At 37.0% G+C, this 22,889-nt stretch overlaps 1 protein-coding gene across 1 annotated transcript in view; it reads left to right on the top strand.

Moving 5' to 3' along the window:
• The window catches only part of csmd3b (CUB and Sushi multiple domains 3b), a 507,791-nt gene that overhangs the window by 142,430 nt on the left and 342,472 nt on the right, over nucleotides 1-22,889 (top strand). Inside the window, exon 4 of the mRNA XM_073858336.1 lies at nucleotides 17,551-17,745. Coding sequence (XP_073714437.1) covers nucleotides 17,551-17,745 — 195 coding nt within the window. The remainder of the gene's footprint in view (nucleotides 1-17,550; nucleotides 17,746-22,889) is intronic.

The raw sequence follows: 22,889 nt of genomic DNA, 5'->3' as shown, positions 1-22,889 counted from the left end.
TATGGTTAAAAAAAACATTATTTTCTACATACCGTACATTTTTGTAGCTCCAGATTTCCCTGAAACGCATGGATTTTGAACAAAACTGTCCATGATTGGGCAGCTAATCTGTACGTTGTGGTTGGTCTGAATACCTCTGACGTCAGCCCAAAATATGACGCTCCTTACCATGTTTGAAAAATTTGCTTGCTAACAGGAGTTAACTTACAGGCTGTGAGACCAAGCGGGAGGAATTATGATAATGTTGGTCTTGTCTACGTCACCAGTCCCAGGAAGTAAACTGTTGCCTTCAATTTGTGTGTTTGTTGTTGTCCAAGAAAAGAGATTTACATTGGAGACAATAACTCACTTCATCGTTTACTTTGGGGTTTGTACCTTTTGCATATCATTAACATGTACTAATACACACTTAAAAGGAAATGTAAAATCGTGAATCCGATAATTGGTGATCTTTAAATAACGACTGTCGGGATTTACTAAAGATGTGCAGTGGACAATTAGCGCTGAAAAGATGTGGTCTAGTTATTTTTGCGACTGACCTTATTGCATATGCAATTTTAGGATTTTACCTTTCAGATGCAAAATTTAGGTGAAGAGAGTGTGACGGTTAGGATTTTTTTCTCACCGCGGTGAAGCATCAAAAAAATCACGCGGTTATGCGGTTAACCGCACAACAGTAACCCCCCAAAGCCCAAGCGACCCCAAACCAGACCCCCCCCCCGCACCCCCCGGCAAAGCATCGGGGAACAGTATTCTTATTTATTATTAAAAACATGAAATAATATGTATTTCCATAGCTTTTTATATACATGTTTTGAACTTAATAGCAATTATATAATTTTTGTCATTGTTTATAACCCATTTTGTATAATACATATCATAAATTATACAACAGTTCTTTCTTGTTCTCGAATCTGATTGGCTAAGAGCTATGCGATATTGTGCTAATATCGGCACAGTAACCGCTTCACCTTTCGTATCATTCCGCCACCTAGTGAATGGAGGTCCGACTCCTAAGCAGGCTCATCTCTGAATGGAAAAACACAGACGCGCTCTCCGTGTGTCTCATTAGTTTACTAGCTCATAAATCAGTCTGTGAATCCCCAATCGGAGGTTATTATTCCGTCAAAGATCAGCGCTCTTTGATGTTACGTTAAAGTTAATGGGAGAAATGTCTTGTCACATCGTGTGGACGATTAACACTTGGAAAGAGGAATATAAACACTCGTTTTTTTTTCTGGAGCTATATCTCATCAGAACGCGAAAGCACCGTGGAACTGCAGGTAAGCACCGCAGCTTTTAAATGTGGACATTGATCATTTACTTTATCGTGACGTGACTATTAAAACATGTTATGAGATATTGCCACTGGTATATTTATAAGCAGCATGCAAAAACATCTCTCTGACACTTATAAAAAAACGTTTTATATAGTACTAACAAGAACAAAGTTTAATAATAATAATCGAGTGCTCGTATCACGTTAAGAATAAATGAGAAAGCAATAGTAGCGTTATACAAGTATAGTTTTATTAACTTTTACCTCGCACCAAAACAATAACAACACAAAACACACTAAATATGAATTAAAAAACAAGTAATAGTTTGATCATGACACCAAATACTGCTGATTTGATCTCATTTTGACGATCATAAACAAACAAGGCCAACATGAGAGCTGGGGAATCCCTTTCAGAGATGTAGCCCAGAGAGGGCGGTGGTCAGCGGGGCGAGTGAACACTGACGTCCGCTCATGCTTTGGTTCTCATTCGTACCGAATCTCACTAAGCAAACGTTCAAACAGGCGCTATCTTTACTAATCGACTGCAGATTTAAATATAATACAAATACATTCTCGACTGAACTAATCTTAAAACTACACTTTGTGACCAAGAAACGGTAATATAAAGTAACGGCTTTTCCGTCCATTGAGTTGTTATGAGCTTCAAAGCAGCCGAAAGTTTTACCTGTCATTCTGGCTGCCCTCAAATCCGTGGCGGAAGAAGTAGTTCTCAAACAAAGAGGCTTTTAAAATAACTCCGTTGTTTTCTAGTTTTCGTTTTTCAAACGTGTGCCGTCGAACTGTTGTATAAAAGCAATATCGCTCTCGGAGTCGTGTGATATAGCTCTATATCATCACGGCTGTGATTGCCTCCGGCACTCGGCCTACGGCCTCGTGCCTCTGGCCTAATCACAGCCGTGATGATATAGAGCTATATCACACTCCTACTCGAGCGATATTGCTTAAATAGCAACCAGAAAAAACTAGACAGAACATGTCGAGCTTAACATTGTTTCTTGTAAGCAAAACCTTGATTCCAATTTCTTTAGACATTTTTAAAGTGTTTTTCGGGTAACACTTAGTGCATATAACGCATTCCTCCAAACGCAACTGGTTGAACGTTAAATACTTCATTGCACAATAAAATGGGTTACAACCAATGACAAAAACTGTTCCATAATTCATATTAAACTCAAAAGATATCGAAAATAAATACTATTTCATGTTACTATAGTTAATATGTTTCATTAGAATTTTTCAAAGCAGATACGAAACGAAATAGCCTATTGCATCATCCCGTAAATAACTGCGCAAAACTTATAGATACTCCAATCAATGCTTTAAATTTCTGCTGGCCATTTACATAATCAAGAACGTAATAAGAGTTTTTTGATCCTGAGCTGGAGAAATTAGTTTAAACCATTAGCGAGTCACGCTGTCAGCGCTCACCTGCCTGACTGCTGTGCTGTCCCTTTGGTACTTCGCTCATCTCGCAAAAGTCTTGGAGATTTACAACTGTCGTTGCTGGGCTGAAGTTTTATGCTTTACTAAAGGTATGTTTGGTGCTCCCAAGTACGACAAACGCCACATGATAGTTAATCATCAAAAGATGTGATTTTAGATAGTGGCATTTCCTCGCTACGATAGTCAGACATATAGGTCTACAGCCGATCGCGCAAGCCTTCATAACTATAGTTGGCATGTTTGCCCATTATAGTTTTAAATAATTATGCTATTCTTATCATTACCAACGCGCATTTCATTCTGCCCGGACACCCTCTTGCACCTGAATAATGTAATGCGCGTGGCTGTGAGATCCACTTGAGATTTAGTTATTCGCGCATTGAGTGAGTTGGTACGGTTCCATGGCATGCAATAAATATCAGAGCACCTGGGCATGACGCGCTTAAAGTAATGGCTTCATGTTTAAGAAGATTGCACCCGTGACAGTAGGCTATTTGTGTGTATTTAATTGAACATTTTCTGTAGACACCAAGTACTGAAACTAAGTGATTAAATAACAATAATCAGACACGCGGACATAATAAACCCCTATATATGTTTAATCCCTCCCCCTTGCGCGGAAAGCTGTTTTTTTCTCTAGAAGCCCTGAACACAGGATGGAAGATAGTAAATTATGATTAACAATGACTTTTGTGTATAGTTCAAGTCATACAGAATATGACTTCTGTAACTTTCACCAGCAAAATAAATAAATAATGAAAATATAAAAAAGTGCGGTGATGACGATGATGACCTCAGCACCGCGGTAGTCATCTCATTACTGCGGTGATGCGGTGACGCGGTTATCGTCACAGCCCTAGATTCACGCAACACAATTTACTAATGTTTGCACGTGTGATATTACTGGAATTAGCACCATTATTTAATGCCAAAAAAGCATATCTTAAACCATTTTGCACTTAAAATGGCTACAATTGTTGCTAATAGAAGAGGCATCACTGAGAGCATGGTATAGAGCGTTTTTTTATTTGCTGGAGGAAATAAATAAGAAGTCACAAGGAGAAATACCAGGTGTTTCAAAACTTCTTATAAACCATCAATTTTGTCCTCCAGTTTTTTGTGTACTTTGGCTTCGTTAGTCGGGATTTCACACTCTGAATTTTCAGCTGAGATGTCCGTGGTGCTGAACTCAAGTGCATCAGGTGTTAGATCCCCCACACCTCATCAGCTCTGCTTATTTGTGACACTGAACTTTACGCTGCTTATAGTAGATTCTGTTTGTCATTAGAAATCATTGTTAGCGCCTGTGTTATTTATTTTGTGCCTTTTTAGTAAATAACCCGCAGATATTATCAATCCCATTTACGCTTTTTTGGATTTGCGCTCTCACGCTAATTTGCCCCATTTAGTAAATCTGCATGGCCCTAATGAAGAAATTGAAGAAATCGACCCATATTTAAGAGGTAATAAAAAGAGAACAAACATAGATAGGATGAAATGTTTTTTTTTAATCCAATATATTTATTTGATATATTGTATGTTTATATATTTAAATATTATAATATATTTTTATATTATATATTAAAACATTTTCTGGAAAGCAGTAAACTTTTGTAAAAATCATAAAAAATGCTGGCGCTGGTTGGCAAAATTTTTTTTTAAATGCTGGTGGAGTAAGTTAATATAGTACACTTTTGTACCTAAAATGTACACACAGGTCCCTCAAAGGTACATATCTGTAAATAATAATAATATGCAAACTTCAGACGCTGCGCAGAAAAGAGGGTGGGACTTTCAACAGGTCACGTGTCTTTCCAGGACCTTGCAGATGCAGGCAAATCATGGCAGTGTTGAATGAACAAAAAAATCGAACAATCCCGGAAAAATACAGGATGCATTTGCTGTGTATTTTCAGGAATGTCTGTGTGAAAAGGGCTAAAGGGGCATGTGATTTTACATTGTTCTTAGTCACTTAAACTGATACATCAATACACATACATGTACATGCACACATTTAGATGTGCTGAGAACCTGCATTGTAATTCACTGTCTCCAATACACCTCAAACTCAGAACTTTCTCATAGTTCATAAACCTTTTTTATAACTGAACCTCCCCACGCCTAGTACTTAATATATCTTCTTGTTTTATGACATTGAGAATGTATTATACATGCAACAAAATGAGCGAGTCAGTCATGCTTTCAGTCCATGTCCTCTTCAGGAGAACAAGTACTATCTCTGTGTCTCAGGCAAAGGCTGTTGGGAGACTTTCCATTCTCTCCTGCTATCTTAGCACCACAGCATGGCCTGTCCCTGTGTCGTTCACTTGTACTCACTCTTATTTTGGCAGCAATTTTCTATTGACAACATATCCACCAGTAGGGGTCTCTAGACCTGGTGATTTAATTGCAGTAAATCTTTGGCCGAACAAAACGTAAAAGGATCACAAGATATAGTATTACCATAGCTGATTTAAACGAATAGAATTTGCCACAGACCGTCAAAAGGAAGCCATGGTGCCTTTCCAGCTGGCATTGAACAGGTATTTCAATGCCTCGAGGGGGTTTCTTCAAAGAAATTGTTTGATTACGATCTTTTCAGCTCTGACACGTAGCAGCGAGCTTCTTCGCGCGAGGTGCAGGGTATAGACAGTCACGCCCTCTAAATGAAGATAAAGTGCCATTTCCCCTGTTCCTTTTCTCATTCATTGTAAACGTATATATTTTTGGCCAGGCCTCGTTTTTTTCTTGTAGACACTGCTATTAATCTCTGCAGTCCACTGCCTGTAACACCCCAGAGCTGTTAAAGTGGGAATGGGAATTGGTTTCAAGCTGCCATCTTGAAATAAAAACAAGGCGTTTCATGTACGAAGGTGCAGTTTTAAAGAAAGGCCTGTATGGGAACTGTCCGTGGTGCTGATCACATTTTCTGGTTGGCTTCTCACTGCGGAAGTTGATCCAGATTTGGTTTTTGACAATACAGTTACTGTATCTGTATCTCTTCATCATAGAGTCGATAAAGTACTACCTGGGTTGACTGTATTAGTAACCAAGACTGTTGTGTACCTGTTGTTCTGAGAGCTAATTTCAATATCATTACAGTGTAATATCATTTTTTCAAAATCACTTTGCAGGAATTAGATTTTTTACATATTGTTACATATGCCTTTACCATAAAGCTTTGCAGAGAATAAATTCATGTCAAATTTATTGAACATGGAGTTTTAAGAAATGCTTAAGCGGCCAATCTAATCGCATACAGAGATTTCCAATTTGGCATGAGTGCTATGGACTCAACTCAAGCATACCAAGAGAGGCAGGCAGGGGATAATTGAGACCGTTCTCCTGCATTGGAGGCTCGCAATGATATTAGAAGGAAAGGAGGCTGGAGGATCGAGTGCAGCTGTGGAGAGAAGACCTCCAGAGAACGGATGAGATTTCAAACAGGAAACAACAAAGAAACAAGATTGGTGCTGTAATGCACAGGAGACAGGAAAGTGGAGAAGTGGACAGCTGGAAAGAAACTAGAAAGAGTGTAGACAATAAGAGTGTGAGCAGGATACGGATGTTTCTCTAAAGCCGCTTTCATCCAACTATCCTGGTCTTAGTGACAGAGGCCTTTTTAAACACGTCAAATAAAAAGCAATTATTAGAACTGTTAGTACAAATGTTAGCCCAGTGGCTATTTTTGGAAATGTACCATGACTGAGAACAAAAAGCTTACAGAAAAACTATTTTTTGTGGGCTCAAATTTGAAAAAAATAACTTTGGACTTGTGTTGTTGAGACCATCCGCTTGTTAAGTCGTGATGTAAGGAATAGTGTTTCTGGGTCCAATCCTCCACTCATTTCAACAGAGGATATTATTTAAAAAGCCATTTATGAGCACATGATTTATTCATATCACACATTTAAATGTTATGCCTCTTTGCACTGGTTGCCGGTCTGTTACAGAATCAATTTTAAAATTTTAAGGTTTGTTTTTAAAGCTCTAAGTGAAACGGCTCCTGAATACTTGAGTAATCTTTAAAGACTAAATATATCTGCTAGACCATTGAGGTCTTCTGAGAAAAGAGTGTCAATGGTTCCTAAATCTAGACTGAAGTTGAGGGGTGACCGTGCCTTGGTCTCATTGGGCCAAATCTGTGGAATAGTCTTTCTCCGATTAGTTCCTTCAGAACCTACATTTAAATCCAAGTTAAAAACGTACCTTTTTCCAAGGCTTATAATTGTCCTTCTGTCATCTACTGTATCAGTGATTTTCCTCTCTAGTGTATTTGTGGTCAAAACTGTTTTATTTGTTTATAAACATCTTTATTTGCATGTTATTATAAAAACAGCGATTGCTCGTTGCAGGTCACTGTTCAAGTTCACGTCTGACTGACAGCTGCTGCTGAGCTCTGACGTCTTATTCTTTCTATGAAAGTTTCATATGAGACTTTCTGACTTTAGCGCCCTCCGGCTTCACGTATGAATGAAACAAACTGAGTGTGAATGACTGCAGACTCAAACTTGCTTATATCGCCATGTTTGGAATAAAAATGGGTGAAATATTACAACCCCAGCAGAAATTTGAAGTAAACATATAAAATTGAAGTAATATTTCTCCAAATATGCATACGTTGAATTAAAAGCCCCGATGGATGTTGTTTTATCGAGTGCTTTCATGACGATCACGGAGGAGTGTTTTTATCAATGAGTGCGGCTGAGGGTTATATTTCAAATTAAAGGTATGTACGGTTTTTTATTTTCATAACTCCTGACAAAAATGAAGAAATTACTGTCACTAGGATTTTCAGATTAAAGTAAAGGTCAAAAACTAAATCTTAAGTCAAAACACTTTTAATGATGTATAGTTGTTTAATGTAAGTACATTTAAACTAACAGTAATTTAAATTATGTAAATAAATAGCTCTTCAGTACACCCACGCCCTCGCGCAGGTTATCAAGTTAAAGTCTTTTTAGTAAGGTTTGTACAGCACAGTGGTCAACTACTGTTGTTTTTATTGTTCTTTATAAATACATTTTGATTTGATTTAACCTTGGAGAACCCACAGGGTCAAATTTGGCAGCTGCCCAAAATCTTCTTGGGTTCTCCGGGGCTAAGTGAAAATTGTATAAACTCAGACTATGCAGCAGTCTCCAGGCTCACAGAATCACTGACAGCAATATATTAATAATTCGTAAAAAAAAATGCATATCAGATTTTGTTTTGGAGATAAAAATTAGGATCAGGGTTAGTTTTGCATTATGATATGAGTGTATATAATTGTGTTTTTTCTGTTATTTGCCTATGGCATTTTAAATTCAGTTGGACATGGTAGCGATGCATGACGTCAGACATATTTAGAGACGTAAGCATATTTAGACCATTGATTTTCTGTATTTTTATGAAAATAAAAGTCCCAAGTGTCTTTTAAAAGATGACACAATTGGGTCTGTAGGTTAAATAATTTAGGAACTGCAAACATTTTAGTGTGGGCATATCATTTTCATGTTTTATAGTAAAAGTATGGGGATGTGCTGTAAAAGGTTAACTTTCGTTACTTACACTGCACTACTTTGGTAATTAAAGTCTCTATAGTTTGAAATGACTAATATGTTTCTCTAGATCTTAACATTTTGTTGTGTTGTATGTAATGTATGAAATGTATAATTTTAGATAAATTATAATTGTGCCATCATATTAATTTCTAATAGCTAAGACCATTTCACCTTCACCTATACACAAGAAGGTGTACGATTTGACATGCCCTATATTATGTTACACTGGTCACCCTTTGTTGTAGTCAGTGACACCAGACCCTGTAAACCTGTTCTTCCTAGCCTCAACCCTAATCTGTGCTCAAAGCTACTTAAAAATTTACATGCAGAGGCCTTTGAACACGATTGTTCATCATTAGCATTCATGCTGGTCTACATATTAAGGTCAACCTACAGGTCCCATATTCTACAATAGAAAATGTCATCCACCGAGTCCACAAACTAAACTCAGTGTTGTTCATTTCACCTCTCTTAGATCATAACATGTGACCTAGATGTTGTGATGCAAAATATGCACTGAATATTTATCAGATCTCAAGCCATGAACAAGTTTTAAAGGGACACTCCACTTTTTTTTGAAAATATGCTCATTTTTTTTAGTTCCCCTAGAGTTACACATTTAATTTTTATCGTTTTGGAATCCATTCAGCTGATCACCGGGTCTGGCGCTAGCACTTTTAGCATAGCTTAGCATAATCCATTGAATCTGATTAGACCATTAGCATCGCTCTAAAAAATAACCAAAGAATTTTGATATTTTTCCTATTTAAAACTTGACCCTTCTGTAGTTACATTGTGTACTAAGACCGACAGAAAATAAAATGTTGTGATTTTTTAGGCAGATATGGCTAGGAACTATACTCTCATTTTAGGTAATAATCAAGGACTTTGCTGGCTCCAGGAGGCGCAATGATGTTAAGCAGCAGCCGAAAATAGTCCCCTTAATATATAGCAGGGGACTATTTTCGGGCACTGTGTAATATCATTGCGCCTGCAGTCTAATCAGATTCAATGGATTATGCTAAGCTATGCTAAAAGTGTTAACGCCAGACTCAGAGATCAGCTGAATGGATTCCAAAATAGTAAAATAAAATGTTTAACTCTAAAGAAGCTGGAAAATGAGCATATTTTCAAAAAAAGTGGAGTGTCCCTTTAAGTTTTTTAAGTGGATCAATGAGTTAGTAGGTTAAACTCGAACCAAATCAGTCAGTTCATTGAGAAGAATTAGCTCAAGTAAAAGATGGGCTTTGCAAGAGCAACCTGAGAGTGAATACATTATGAAATAATTGTAAGTTTTCTATGACACACATTTGGGTTACTAATGTTGAAATGTCATTATTTTTCAAATATGAAAGTACCCTAAGCTGAACGATTTCACAAAAGGTGGTAATTTACTAAATCCTCCCCAGATCAACCTGCATTTCCTCTAGGCTTACAGACAAATCAAAATGAGCCAAACCACAATAGCACTAAGCAAACAGTGAGTCTCGATTACCATTTATCACATTAAGCTAAACTGCGTATCAATTTCCATTTAAACTTAGGTCACATGTAATCTGCAGATGATGATTCCATTTAGCCATAAATGATACTCTATCATTTTAATTAGGAAATAGAAAAATGGTTTCTGTTTGGAGCCCTCAGACTGGCAACAATATTTAATTTACCCAGTAAATTAATTACACCTACACAAAGCACAAAAAAGCTTTCCTCAATTAGTCTAAGAGGCAATCTGAGGCGTCCACACAGAGGTCTGATCAAAATGCATGCAGGGTCCGTTCGGATGATCATCAAAGGAAGTGGCGCTGTGCTGTAGATGGACCGCGGATGGCGAGAGCCATTAGTTTTCAGCCTGTCTCTTATACGCCACACCTACAAACACAGCTCTTCCATACCAGAGCAGGCCGCGATCGAAACGCATTTGAGTTGTGGACGATCTGTGGGTTCCTCTGGTGACATTAAAGGAGGAAGGTCAGATGTTCGCTGAATTTTATCAAACGTGCGGCTGCTGCTGATGGTGGTTTTGCTGGGGATTATAACAATGAATAAATAATGAACATATTCTCTTGTATGCTTTCATCTATTCTTTATGATCATTTACAAAGCAATCTTACCTTTGCTTCCATGATTTAAAGTTGTTAAAGCCAGGATTTAGACATGATGGATGGGAATAGACGAGGGCAGTGTATGAAACAGATCACATTCTCAGTAATTCAATCTGTATGTGAATGTACGTTTAAAGTAGATGTCCATGCGCTTGCATACGAAGACATGTGCTTTTATGACTGTCATTTGACATGCCATATTGTCCATGGCTTTTCTTATCAACTGAACTTTGATGTTCAGCGACATTGCACATGGATAGCACATTCGCTCTAAATTAGGTCATTTTGAAAGCATTACAACCCCTATGACCAGCAAGATGATATATTGTCATCCAGGGCATATGAGAATACATTGTGAATTGGCCCTTTTTCAAAGCATTAGTTGTGGGTGATGAATCATGTTGTGGTGCTCACCTTCAAAATACTAATGCCACATCATTGGCCCTTACACTTCTGGTCAGGCTTTAAGTACCTCCTTCGTTTTTTCCTTGCCACTTCGGTGTATCATCTGTCTCAATAATAAAGTATGATTGAAAGTGTGCCTGACAGGCTTCTTTTCACATTTTCAGTTTTTACCTTCCATTTTTCCCCCTTCCTTTGTCTGCCTAGTGCCGAGCTACGAGTGTCATTTTTTATGTGGGGACAATTGTGGAAAATAGAAACGCAGCCCAACATTTGCCATAAAAATCTCAGGGACCTTCCATCTCAGCCCACCAGCTGCACGAAGCCCACGCAAGACTGAGAATCCATGTCCGACGGGAAACAAAGAAATCCATTTCTCCCTGCGATAAAGTCATAATTGTGATAATGAAAAGAGAATATCTCCATTATACCTCTTCCAGAACTGAATGACGAGGCCAACACGCTCTTTCCTGCTTGCCAGATGGAAATAGGTTTAGGGATCGTATTATTCCTGGGGGATTGTAAGTGGAATTCCTTCTGTGCCCCGAAAGGAGAATAATTTATGAGCAAGTGAGCATTGAGGCGAGGTCGTGACACATTGTAATAAAGTCCCCCTTCGGCACCGTACTCGGGCCGTATTAAAGCTCAATTGGGGTACTAATGCATTGGGCAGCGGGAGGGCCGCATAGACTTTGCCTCTGGAGAGCATCTAGTTGTTTTTCACTCATCTTTAGCTGCTGGATGACAGACTTTTCCTTCCTCGAGGGATAAGATGTTTATTTTCGCATGGTGTCGTCACATTGAAGTTAAGTCTTCTTGGACCTTGTCGCGCAAAGGGCTGGGGGATACCGTCAAGTTCTCTCCAGAACCTCCATGTGCTGATGGGAGAAGACAGCTGTTTGCGAAAATTTTTGCATGCACGGGTAATTATAAAAAATAAGATGTTATAAAGATATGCTGATGATATCAGCTTTTTCTACTTTGAAATATGACAGTGTTGTCTTCAATCATTTATGCTGTTATCTCATTTTACTTCTCAAAGGTGAAGTGGATCCTTTTTGTTATTTTGGAATATCTTGTGTTGGATTAATATGAAGAGACAACTTTGAAGTAAATTAAAAATGCAGAGATTTGTGTAGGAGTAATGGTTGGCTCTGTTATATCTTATGAAAAAATTAATAGTACTCTTATATTATTTAGAAATATTTTAAAGACAGAAGAGCACCCACCTATATGCTCAAACATTTTGTTTCCCATTCAGGAGTTTCATCCTAACAAAAATATTCAAATGTACATTCAGCTCTTACAAATACAATCGATGGACCACATATTATCTGGTACAAAAGGGGGGCAAGAAATGCCCTGTCACCCAAGAGTCCATGCTGCAAGGTCCAGCTCCAGCATTAAGTGTCAGGCTGTGATGAATGACCAGCCCAAATGGAGGTCTGGTGATAAGAGATCCAGCTAATTCTACAGCTTAAAACCCATTTCCCAACCCACCTTCTTCAAGCTTGAAGCTCAGATATGTGGACTCTTTAATATATCAGTAAAAGAAACAGATGATGTAAAGCTACTTGTGCAGCCTCAGTTTGAAAACCGAACATTTTACAATGGCCAAGATAGCAATTCTTCCTCTTCATTTATTTTTTAGGTGTTTAAATGTATTTTAATTTGCGAGTTGTTTTTTCCCCCAAAATTAAATATTTATTCAAATCAGTTTGCCGCCGCAAAGTCACTGGGACGTTCTTTGCTAAATCTCAAAAGTGTTTGAATCGCAGTTAAAGCTGAAAAGTAAAGAAAGAAAGAAATGCCAAGGGTGCTGTGTGCCATATAAAATGAATTCTCTATTACTTGCAATACACTCCTTTGGCAGAGTTTGTCAAAATCTGCACACTCTGTTTAATTTTACATGAACACTTGGTAAAGGAGATGTCCTGGTGCTGACATTTCTGCAATCGGCATTTCACCCATGAAGTTTCTTTTAAGGAGGAACCGATGGAGATGCTGCGGTATCTTCATAAGATCTACAGAGAAGATAAAAGATGGCACATTCTTATTTTGGGCCTATTTAGAGCATCACAGAGCTTGTCGTACATTCAATGAATATGATTTATTTACATTTTATTAATTTGTCAAAAATTTATCCAAAAATTGCGTTCAAGCTATACATTTTTATCAGTGTTTGTGTATCAAACCCATGACCTTTGTGAGTGCAGAAACACTGTGATCTTGTGCAGGTGGCTTGAATGATCTGAATGTTCTGGTCTCTTTACCGAAGGATTTACAGTAAACCGGTCTTCTGTGAGTTGCTTCCTCGTAGGCGAAGTGAACCTGCCACTAACAGTAGCATCAGATTGAAGGTTCAGTGGTGATCTTTTACAGAAACTTTTGAGTGCTGAGGAGAGGATAGTGATGGGCCAGTGAAGGGCATTAATAAGCTTAGATGTTATCCCTCGTCAGTCTGCTCACACAGATCCTCTGAGAAAACCAGACTGTCCCTGAGGTGTGTCTCTGTGTCATGCCGACTTATCAGGGAGATTACTTGTAACCTTTGCTAAATCATGCTGGAATCATTTTGGTATTTAATGAATTAGACCTCAAATTATGCCATCAGCTAAATCACATTGAGCTGATATTTGAGCTGTTTAAGTCAATTTTGGGTGATTCTCGCGAAATTAGACTTATGAGGTGTCATGAAACATTTTGATAAAAAAATGTAAATGCAAAGTAAGAGTATCAAAATAAGAAGCATACAGTTACAAACATCATACCAATTTTGTAGTTTTTTCCGCATTTAAGGGGAACATTTTCATTACCGCAACGTGTCCATGACTGGATTTGAGTTCTTAAACATGGAAATATTTATAATTAAAAAATCTAAATCTTTTCTTGTCAAAAATGACAATCGTTTCGCTAGATAAGACCCTTATGCCTTGTTTGGGATTGTTTAGAGTCCTTTGATACAAATTTAAACTGCATTAAATCTGTTACGTGTTGGGGTTCATTAAAGTCCATTAAAATGAAAAAAAAATCTTGGAATGTTTTCCTCAAAAAACATATTTTTTCTCGAATGAATAAAGAAAGACATCAACATTTTGGATGACATGGTGGTAAGTAAATTATCTGAATTGCTTTAAGAAAATAGACTAATACTTTAAGCCCTTAAGGAACTAACATTTTCAAAAATAATTTTTTTGGAAGGGACATAATTCACTGTGACACTCAATATGGCTACCAGGTACAGTAAGCAGTTCTTATTTTTTCTCACCAGATAAAAGTTGAAATTTTGTTTGTCATAGTACCTAGACAACTTTTTAGTTCTCATTACCGAAACATGTAAATGTTTGTAAATGCATATATTTCATGTAATATCATGTTGCGGTAATGATAATTTTTTATAATGATAATCTAAAAAAATTAAATAATTCTATAGGAAATATGTTTTAAATCCTCTAAAAATAATGGTTATAGTAAGTCCAGACCTTAATCTTATATGGGCTTTAAGGGCTTTTTAAAAAATCTGATGCTGGACACCATCTAAGTCTGGATTTCGTGAGAATTACCCTTTAAGCGATTTCCTGTTTTGTGCAAAATGTAAAGATCATTCGGTGAAAATATAACCTTAATATATTTAATATTGACTGAGTAAGGTCATGTCAAAGATCAAATCAATGTCTGAAATCAAACTTTACTGCTCCTGAATTTCATATTTAATACACCATTCAGCACAAGTGAAAGTGTGAAGTGTGTTAAACTTTTTAATAAGTAAACTACTGCACCGATTAAAAAGCACTAATTAACCACATTGTGTGCCCGCACATGGTGAGCAATTCAAAGACACTCACTTAAAATTACTTAGCACGGTGCGGACAGTCTCCTGGTTTTGTTGTCTTTTTCATTGATGTACCAGATCTCTCATTTTCCTTTCATTGATATTCCCGTCGGCCTCAATGACAAACACAAGCGATCCATCAACCCCCTAAATGGCAAAATTGACAGCCCTCAAGGGCTCCGAATGCCTGTTCTGCTGACACAAGATTATCACATTTATCCTTTTTTTATTTAATCCTTATCCAATATGACGCTTTTTCATATCCAGCACTGTAATGGCGATTGGATTCTTGTTTCCGACACTGTCATTTCCTAAATGCGGATCAGGCTTCAGCAGGTTATAATCAACGTGATGAGCGTGTAGGGAGACTTTCTCATCCTCTCGTGCTTCTTATTGCATCATTTACGCACAGAGATTTCACCCCATGATATTTAAACTATCAATCCATAACATCTTGAGATCAGGGGCCGCAGTCTTGACAAGGGAGGTGCATGTCAGGTGATGGTGTCCGTCTTTTAATTTCAGCCCGTTTCGTTGCATCTGCAAGACTGTAATTAGTGAAATTAAATGGGGGAGTTGCCAAGCGAATAAGTGGGGACAAAAATGTGACTCTGGGCTTGTTTTACAGCTTGTGTGTGTGTGTTGGGAAACCAAGGCTTTAAAGTCATTATGAGCCTTAGCTGTAATTTAACAAGTACTGTATCTGTTCATTTAATGGTGTAATTGCAATAAGTCACAATGAATTGAATAACATGGTTTGACACAGGGATTTTGCCCTATTTTGTTTCTCATTTCAAAAGCCGTTTTACTCAGATAAACATCACAACGGGGAAAATAAGACAATCGCTACTTCCGTCTCATTGTTACTTGAAATTATTTTCTTTTTTTGTCTAACATTAAGAAATATTGCAAGCCATATGGGTTGTTTTTGCGAGGGAGATATTTATCTAGAAATCCATATCTTGCGAGCAATTGTAATTGCTTAATAAATAATTACAAAAGTACTGTGGGAAAAATAAAGCTTTGGGGAGAACAGCTAAATGGCACATTGTGGCATAATATGTTGTACAATATGACAGTTCTCCGTGAAAGATTATAATGAGTTTTTGTTTGGTGAAAAGGGAAGAAATATGGTTCCTGGAACTAAATAAAGAAAGCTAGAATGCACCAGTATGGATTGCCTGGCGTAATCCTGCTAACCGATAATGAACAGCAGACTGTGGCTGATACCCCATAATTTCACTTGTTGTAATTTTACTCTTTCAAATTGAGCATCTTGCTATTATTTTATAGATTACCCAGTTATAAAAAAACAGAAAAAAGGTACATTTTATGCATAAAGGCAATCTGAGCAGTTTTCTCAGTTTAATCATTTATTAATGTCATTTACAAGTTCATTAAAATTGAAATGAAAACATAAATAAACAACAGATAAATAGTTATGGGTCAGATATATGGAATGGCTTTAGACCTGTGTGAATTTGTATTTAAAACAGCACAAAAACATCAAATCTTAAAAAGGGCTCTCTTGTTAGAGTAGTTTGTCTAGGTTTCTGCATGTCAGCGCTGAATTTATAGTCTACTGCAACTAACATGGCTGCTACCCAACCCTGGTGTTTAACAACACAATCAATGTGAGAAGGTATTAATTTTCTCTCTCCATCCTTCTGTCTCTTTCACTTTCTTTCCTTTTTAACTAGTCCCTGGGTCACATTCAATTCCAGTTCTGTCCTTGGTTTTGATCAAACCAGGATACAAAGCATAAATTGCCTATTAAATAACACATAATTCAAATTAAATGTTGCGTCTATGCAACCTTATATGTGAATCCTCAGTGTTGCTAAGAAAAAGTGCACTATGTCACATGGTTCCCACGGGTCCTTGAAATCCTTAAAAGTTTGTGAATCTAGGGAAAAAATTCAAGGCCCTGGGAAGTTTTGAAAATATACATACATAGATACGGGTCATTGAAAGTGCTTGAATCTATTTTATGCAAGAGGTTTTCTGGAAAAAAATCTATATTATTCCCTGTGTAGTGTCGGATAATATCATAAAGATTCCACTTTTTAAGCACACATGTTAAACTATTCGCTTTAAATGCTTATATCTTCTGTATGCGAATGTTGATTTATACCAAAATGCTTTTTTGCATAGTTGTGTTTGACAAATGAAAATGTCTGTCTCGGGTAACGTATGTAACTGTTGTTCCCTAAGAAGGGAACGAGGCGCTGCATCTCCCTTGCCATACTTCCTGCGTCCCTGTAACGCCGTCTTTGGCAATATTTCAGATAGCGATATACTTCCTGGCTCCCATGTCATCCTGTCTTTGTCGTTAAGCTTCACCATTGGTTGATTTTGATATACACATTCAGACGCACTTACCCCTGGAAGCGTCCCCAAAGTGTTACCGCAGTGACGCAGCGCCAGTTCCTTCGAAAGGGAACTGTAACAATGTATCTTTAAAAGTAATACAATGTAACCTTGCTCTCACTTGAAACGTGTCCCCACATTTAGTCCTTGAATTTGAGGGTATTGGTCCTGGAAACTCATTGAAAGGTCCTTGAATTTGAAGTTAACTAAGGTGTGGGAACCCTGATGTCACTACATAAAGCAAATGTATGACATTATGACGTTAACTACTTTGTAAAAAAGATCAGACTTCCTGGCTTTCACGAAAGCGTAAACATGCACAACGTTCTCAAATCATGCTGGAATATCCGAATCATCGCGTGTTGTACAGACATGTGAAATCCAAGCCAGCTCAAATCCATGCTGTCATTAAAGCAGAAGACGGCTTACTAAATACTAATAATAAATTTCAACCTTCAGTACCTACATTTCTGTTTCCCACTTTGTACATCTTGACTGTACTTTGGCTTTATTCCAAATCCAGTGCTTAATGAAAAACCTTTTCCCTTTTAGAATTGCAGAGCAGTGCCTGTGGGAACCCCGGCGTTCCACCCAAAGGCATCCTCTATGGAACGCGATTCAACGTGGGCGACAAGATTCGCTACAGCTGCGTAACCGGCTACGTGCTGGACGGCCATCCCCAGCTTACCTGTGTGACCAATGCAGGCAATGCGGCCGTCTGGGACTTTCCAGTGCCCATTTGCAGAGGTAAGCACCAGGCAGACGGCTCTACATATGATGTGCATGACCAATACCTGTGCGTTCTGGTTGGCTATTTTCCTGCATGGATCTCTTTGATGTGTTCCATCTGTTCGAGTGTCCTCGTGTCTGTTTGCTTGTTTTTATGTGCCTGAGCAGCGCGTGTGCGTGTTTGCAAGAGTTTGTGCATGCATGGGCGAATAAATGGAAGAGAGACTATAAAGGCCTGTAAGTATTGGCTTGTTTTGATTAGAAATGGCACAGACGAGAGTGACTCAGAAAACCTTTAATTTCAAGACCTCTCGAAAGAGCATCCTACCTTTGTTGTTATCAGCTCTTTTATTTCTGAGTTTCTTTTATAACTTATAAAGCATAAGAGATTTTGCACACTCATCTACATTAGTTACATACATATGGGTTTGACTCATTCAATGGCATGAACTTCTTGACCACGGTAACATTTCTCGATGCAGAGATAACTCGAGACTCTGTTTTTGTTGGGAAGGCATCAAGATTTATTGTCCCACGTTCATGCCAATTATAATGTGCATTAGCCATGACCATTGTGAAATAAGAACTCCTCCGTAAACAGCCAGTGCTGGTTTTTGCTCCAGCGTGTTTAATAGAAAGGGGAAAGTGACAGCATCTGGATCATGCTTGCTTTGGTTGCAGACAAATTGCAGAGCCAACTGTGCTTGAATAGAAAACAGCCTTAGGTAGTGAAATGTGGTGCTTCAACCTGCCCCAAAATGCAGTGGGGTATGAAGGAGCAGACTGCAGTATTTACTGCACTTATAGACATCATCTCTTACTTTCTTTAAAGATTATATAAAAGTTTCTTCTTGATTATATAAAGATTATTATTAATGATTCAGTGTGGAATTCCTTTAAACTAAATTAACATCAGTGCATTTTGTAATGCATGTTGAGTTTAGTATTTATTAGTGCATTTAGATTTTAAATATTCATGAAAATAATATTTTTTTAATTTTCTGCTCAGCAAGTTACCTTTGTTGTAAATGTATCTGGCCTTTTCTACTTTTTATGTGCAAAGTATATAGCAGTTCACCTTTTTCTTCATAAAGCAGCTCTGAAATGATTTCGCAGCAATTTACGCTGACCATTAATTTTAGATTAAGGTAAAAAATCCATTTTCAATCTTAAGTCAGGGGACCTTTAGAAATACTGCTTCCACAAATGTCAATGTTATGCTAAAATTCTGTAATGTATGCACATTGAAATACAGTGGAGACATGAAAGCTTTCAAGATTTTGGGTTTCTCTCCAGTACTTTTGTACTTTTAATTGTATTGGTTGCCGCAATTTTTTGCACTTTAATTATAATGATTATAATCTGTATATTTGTTATTCATACAATATTCATACAGTATAGTTTAGCATACTGTAGATAAACTGTACAGTAGGCCGCTGTTACAGACACTGTAAAATGCTAATTATCAAATTAACAGTAACTTACTGGCAACAATTATCCAGTAGTTGTTGTATTTCATACCACAGTAAAATTACTGTGAAACTAACAAAAATGATGGTAACACTTTACTTGAAGGGGTGTGCATAAGACTGACATGACACTTTTATAATCATGACATGACCGGCACAGTCTTTCTTATATAATTTCTTATATAGTCAATTAAATGTTTTAATCATTTTTTCGTGATATTATCACAAATTTCCGTGTTTTTTTCATGATCGTATAACGAATTCCTGTTTTCGTGTGATTTTCACGTATTGATTACTCAACTGTTTTGTCCTATTTTCTTACCATTGTCGCTTAGATTTACATAAAATGATATCCCTACCCAAACCCAACTCTAACCCTAACAACAGGCGACATAAAAAAAATAAATCAGAAAAAATAGTATAAACCAATATATAAAGTGACATTCTAATGCAAACATCAAATCTAACCCTAAACCGAAGCGACAATGGTTTAAAAATAGAAAAAAAGCAGTTGAGTAACCAATCCGTGATAATCACACGAAAACAGGAATTTGTTATACCGTCACGAAAAAACACGGAAATTCGTGAAAATATCAAGAAAAAAGAATCAAAACATTATGTGACTATATCACGAAACCTTTTGAGACTGGGTAGGACATGACACATGTCATGAACATGAAGGAGATTTTATGCACATTTATGACAACTGTCAATAAGTGAAGAGTTTCGTTGCAAAACGAGATAAATCCATTTTTTTACATTTTTGTCAAAACATGTTTATTATTATGTTATCATATTATTATTTTGTTTTATGGTGCTACTTAGCTGTATTCTTTAAGTTATGAAGGTTTAAATCAAAACAAATCAACTGCAGTAGAATTGATATTAATTGGAATGCACAACCAAAAAACGAGATTTCTGAACAATTAAAAAAACGGTGGTTATCTCGTTTTGCAACGAAACTCTTCAAGTGTCATTCGTTCAGTTATGTAATTTTTTTGCAAATATGTTTGAATTGCCTTTATTATGACAACTTGACATAAACCAATACATCATATCATAACTTGTCATAAATCTGTCATAAACATGACATAGCAGAGTAATGATCAAACTTAAGAAACTACATAGCTTTATGGGTTAACATTACATTAAATTGTCATTTAACTATCATTAAGGGTTAATACTATGTCAAATAATTTTAAATACATTAACAAAATGCAACAGACACATCAAAATATTATACTTTACTTTATGTATGTGCACAATACATAAAAAACTGACAACTAACAGAACTTTTTCTTCCTCGCACAGAAAAAAACAAACAAGACATTTAATCAATTTAATTTAACTTAAAGTAATTAACTTTGCAGTGATATGGATCCAACGCTTCATGGCTTAACCTATTATTTTACTGTTTTCATTTAATTTTAGGTGAATCAGTCTCCAAATGCAATAAAACATAATTTTATCAATTTGAATTATTATTATTATTATTAAATAATACTATTATTGAACACATGGAGAGAACTAAAAAAAAAAAAAACATTATGAACTGAAGAATATCTATGATGTTGTTATAAAACTATTTGACCGAGTGTTAACACTTAATGACATTTTAATGACAAATTATATTTGTACCACTGTAGTTGAGGTCAAGAAAAATATTCATGGCACTGTTATAAACCTATATGACAGAGTATTTACACTTAATGACATTTTAATGACAAATTGTATTACTGGTAAAAAGTGGTCAGTTATGATGTATTTGTTAATGTCAAGTTGTCATAACAAAGACATTTCAAACAACGTCATATTTGCATTAAAAATGACATAAATGAACAAATGACACTTAATGACAGTTTGTCATAAACGTGCATAAAATCTCCTTCATGTTCATAGCATGTGTTATGTCATGGTTATGAAGGTGTAACGTCTTATGAACACCCCTTCAAGAAAAGTTTTACCAAAATTATTTACAGTGCTAATTTTTTTTCACTTCCAGTCTTGTCAAAAATTGCTGCATATTCAGCAGGTTTGTATTCTGAAATTGACTGAAACAAATAACTGTTTCTGTCAGCTGTTTTAAACGTATTTCTGACGTGTTGTAATATTTTCACAAAATTGCTTGGCTGTGCATAACTCCACACGCTGGTGCCTTAGGCACAGTTGGTCAGTCTGTGGTGTCAAGGCGTGAAATAGGCATGATAACACTGCACTGCACAGGTAGCCGACCTGAAGCGACAACTCATAGCCCAGGCATTACCACACAATGCTGCCAGCTCCCAATCCCATGATGCACCACAGCACAGTGCTGCTGGGCTTGTTATCCCAAAAATGATCTCATTAGAGAGGTGGGTAGCATCAGAGATTTGACATTTTCTGTTTTGAACTCAAATTGAGGAATTGCCTCAATAAAAAACAAATCCCTAAACCAATGAGTCTTTTCTAATGACCGAGAAACGAATCATTTTGTATCTGGGCATCTTCCAGTTAAGCTCTCTGCATGTTTTATTAACATATTAAGTGTGCTCATTTGTTCCAGTAAATTTTGGCGGCTAGTGAATAAGTGTTTATCGGCCGGCACTCTGCAGAGGTCAAATATAACAAACTGGTAAATTCGAGTGAAATGGACCGAGATGTCATGGGTGACATCAAATAGCCATAAACTGACATCATCTAGAGGAGTGGATGAATGCTGGATGTGCTTTAAATGAGCTAAACTAAAGTCAGCTCTGACCATTGCATGCCTTTACAGTAAACAAGTCTACAAAACACAGCATGAAAGCAGTGCTTTTAAAGGTCATTGGTGTAATGAGATAGAAAAAACACATAACATCATTTTTTTCTTTTTTAAATACACCTCTGATAGTGGCACTATATTGCAAGCTAGTAATTAACCAAATGAATCATGTTTCTAACAAATACTTATTTTCCTCATTTCCAGAATAGCTAAAATTATCCTTTGTCCGATGAAATTCCTTAGGGAGCATTAAAATGCCGATAATTTGATCCTGAAGCCACAAGCTTAATGGCTTGCTTTTGATGTGCTAGACTTTCTTTTTGACAAGGTCTATTTTATTAAAGAGTTTAGATTCACTGTGGGCTGCGACAATCCTGCCATCCTTTCCCCTTCCTGTCTGGCTTTGACAGCCGTGGGGACCACCTGCTTAAAGACGTAAATCCCTGATCAATCCCACACCGCTTTGAACAGCCCTACTAAAATTGGAGCTGACATCCGCACCCTTCTTAAATGCAATACACTTGCCAGGGGCTGCACTTTTCATGCACTGATTTGATTGGTTTAGTGGATTTGTCTCTAACTGTGCAATTTAAGCCTGTGAGGACCCTGTCATGCCAACATTTGACAAACCTAGAATGGCTTGTTTTTTGGTGACCCAACATTGATGAGTCAGGAATCTGATGGCAGATGTGGTTCATAGTTGTGAAGCATTCTCAAGTTTCTTGAATGATAATGAAAGGAAATGCAGACACAGGCTGTCGCTGGGAAAAGGGGATTTGGCTCTCGGAGTCCTGGTGTGATGGAATTCTGTTTAATCGGTTGCAGCTTTTTTTGCAGAGTGGGCACAGCCGTTGAAAGGTTTTCTTGTCCCTCAACACCCAGTTTCATATGCTAATGAGATCTGAATGTACAGCTGTGACTTTTCGTGATTCATTTATTTCAGTTGTTTTTAT

This window comes from Misgurnus anguillicaudatus, chromosome 20 (assembly GCF_027580225.2).
Source record: "Misgurnus anguillicaudatus chromosome 20, ASM2758022v2, whole genome shotgun sequence".
Lineage (NCBI taxonomy): Eukaryota > Metazoa > Chordata > Actinopteri > Cypriniformes > Cobitidae > Misgurnus > Misgurnus anguillicaudatus.
This window is presented reverse-complemented; position numbering and strand designations above follow the sequence as displayed.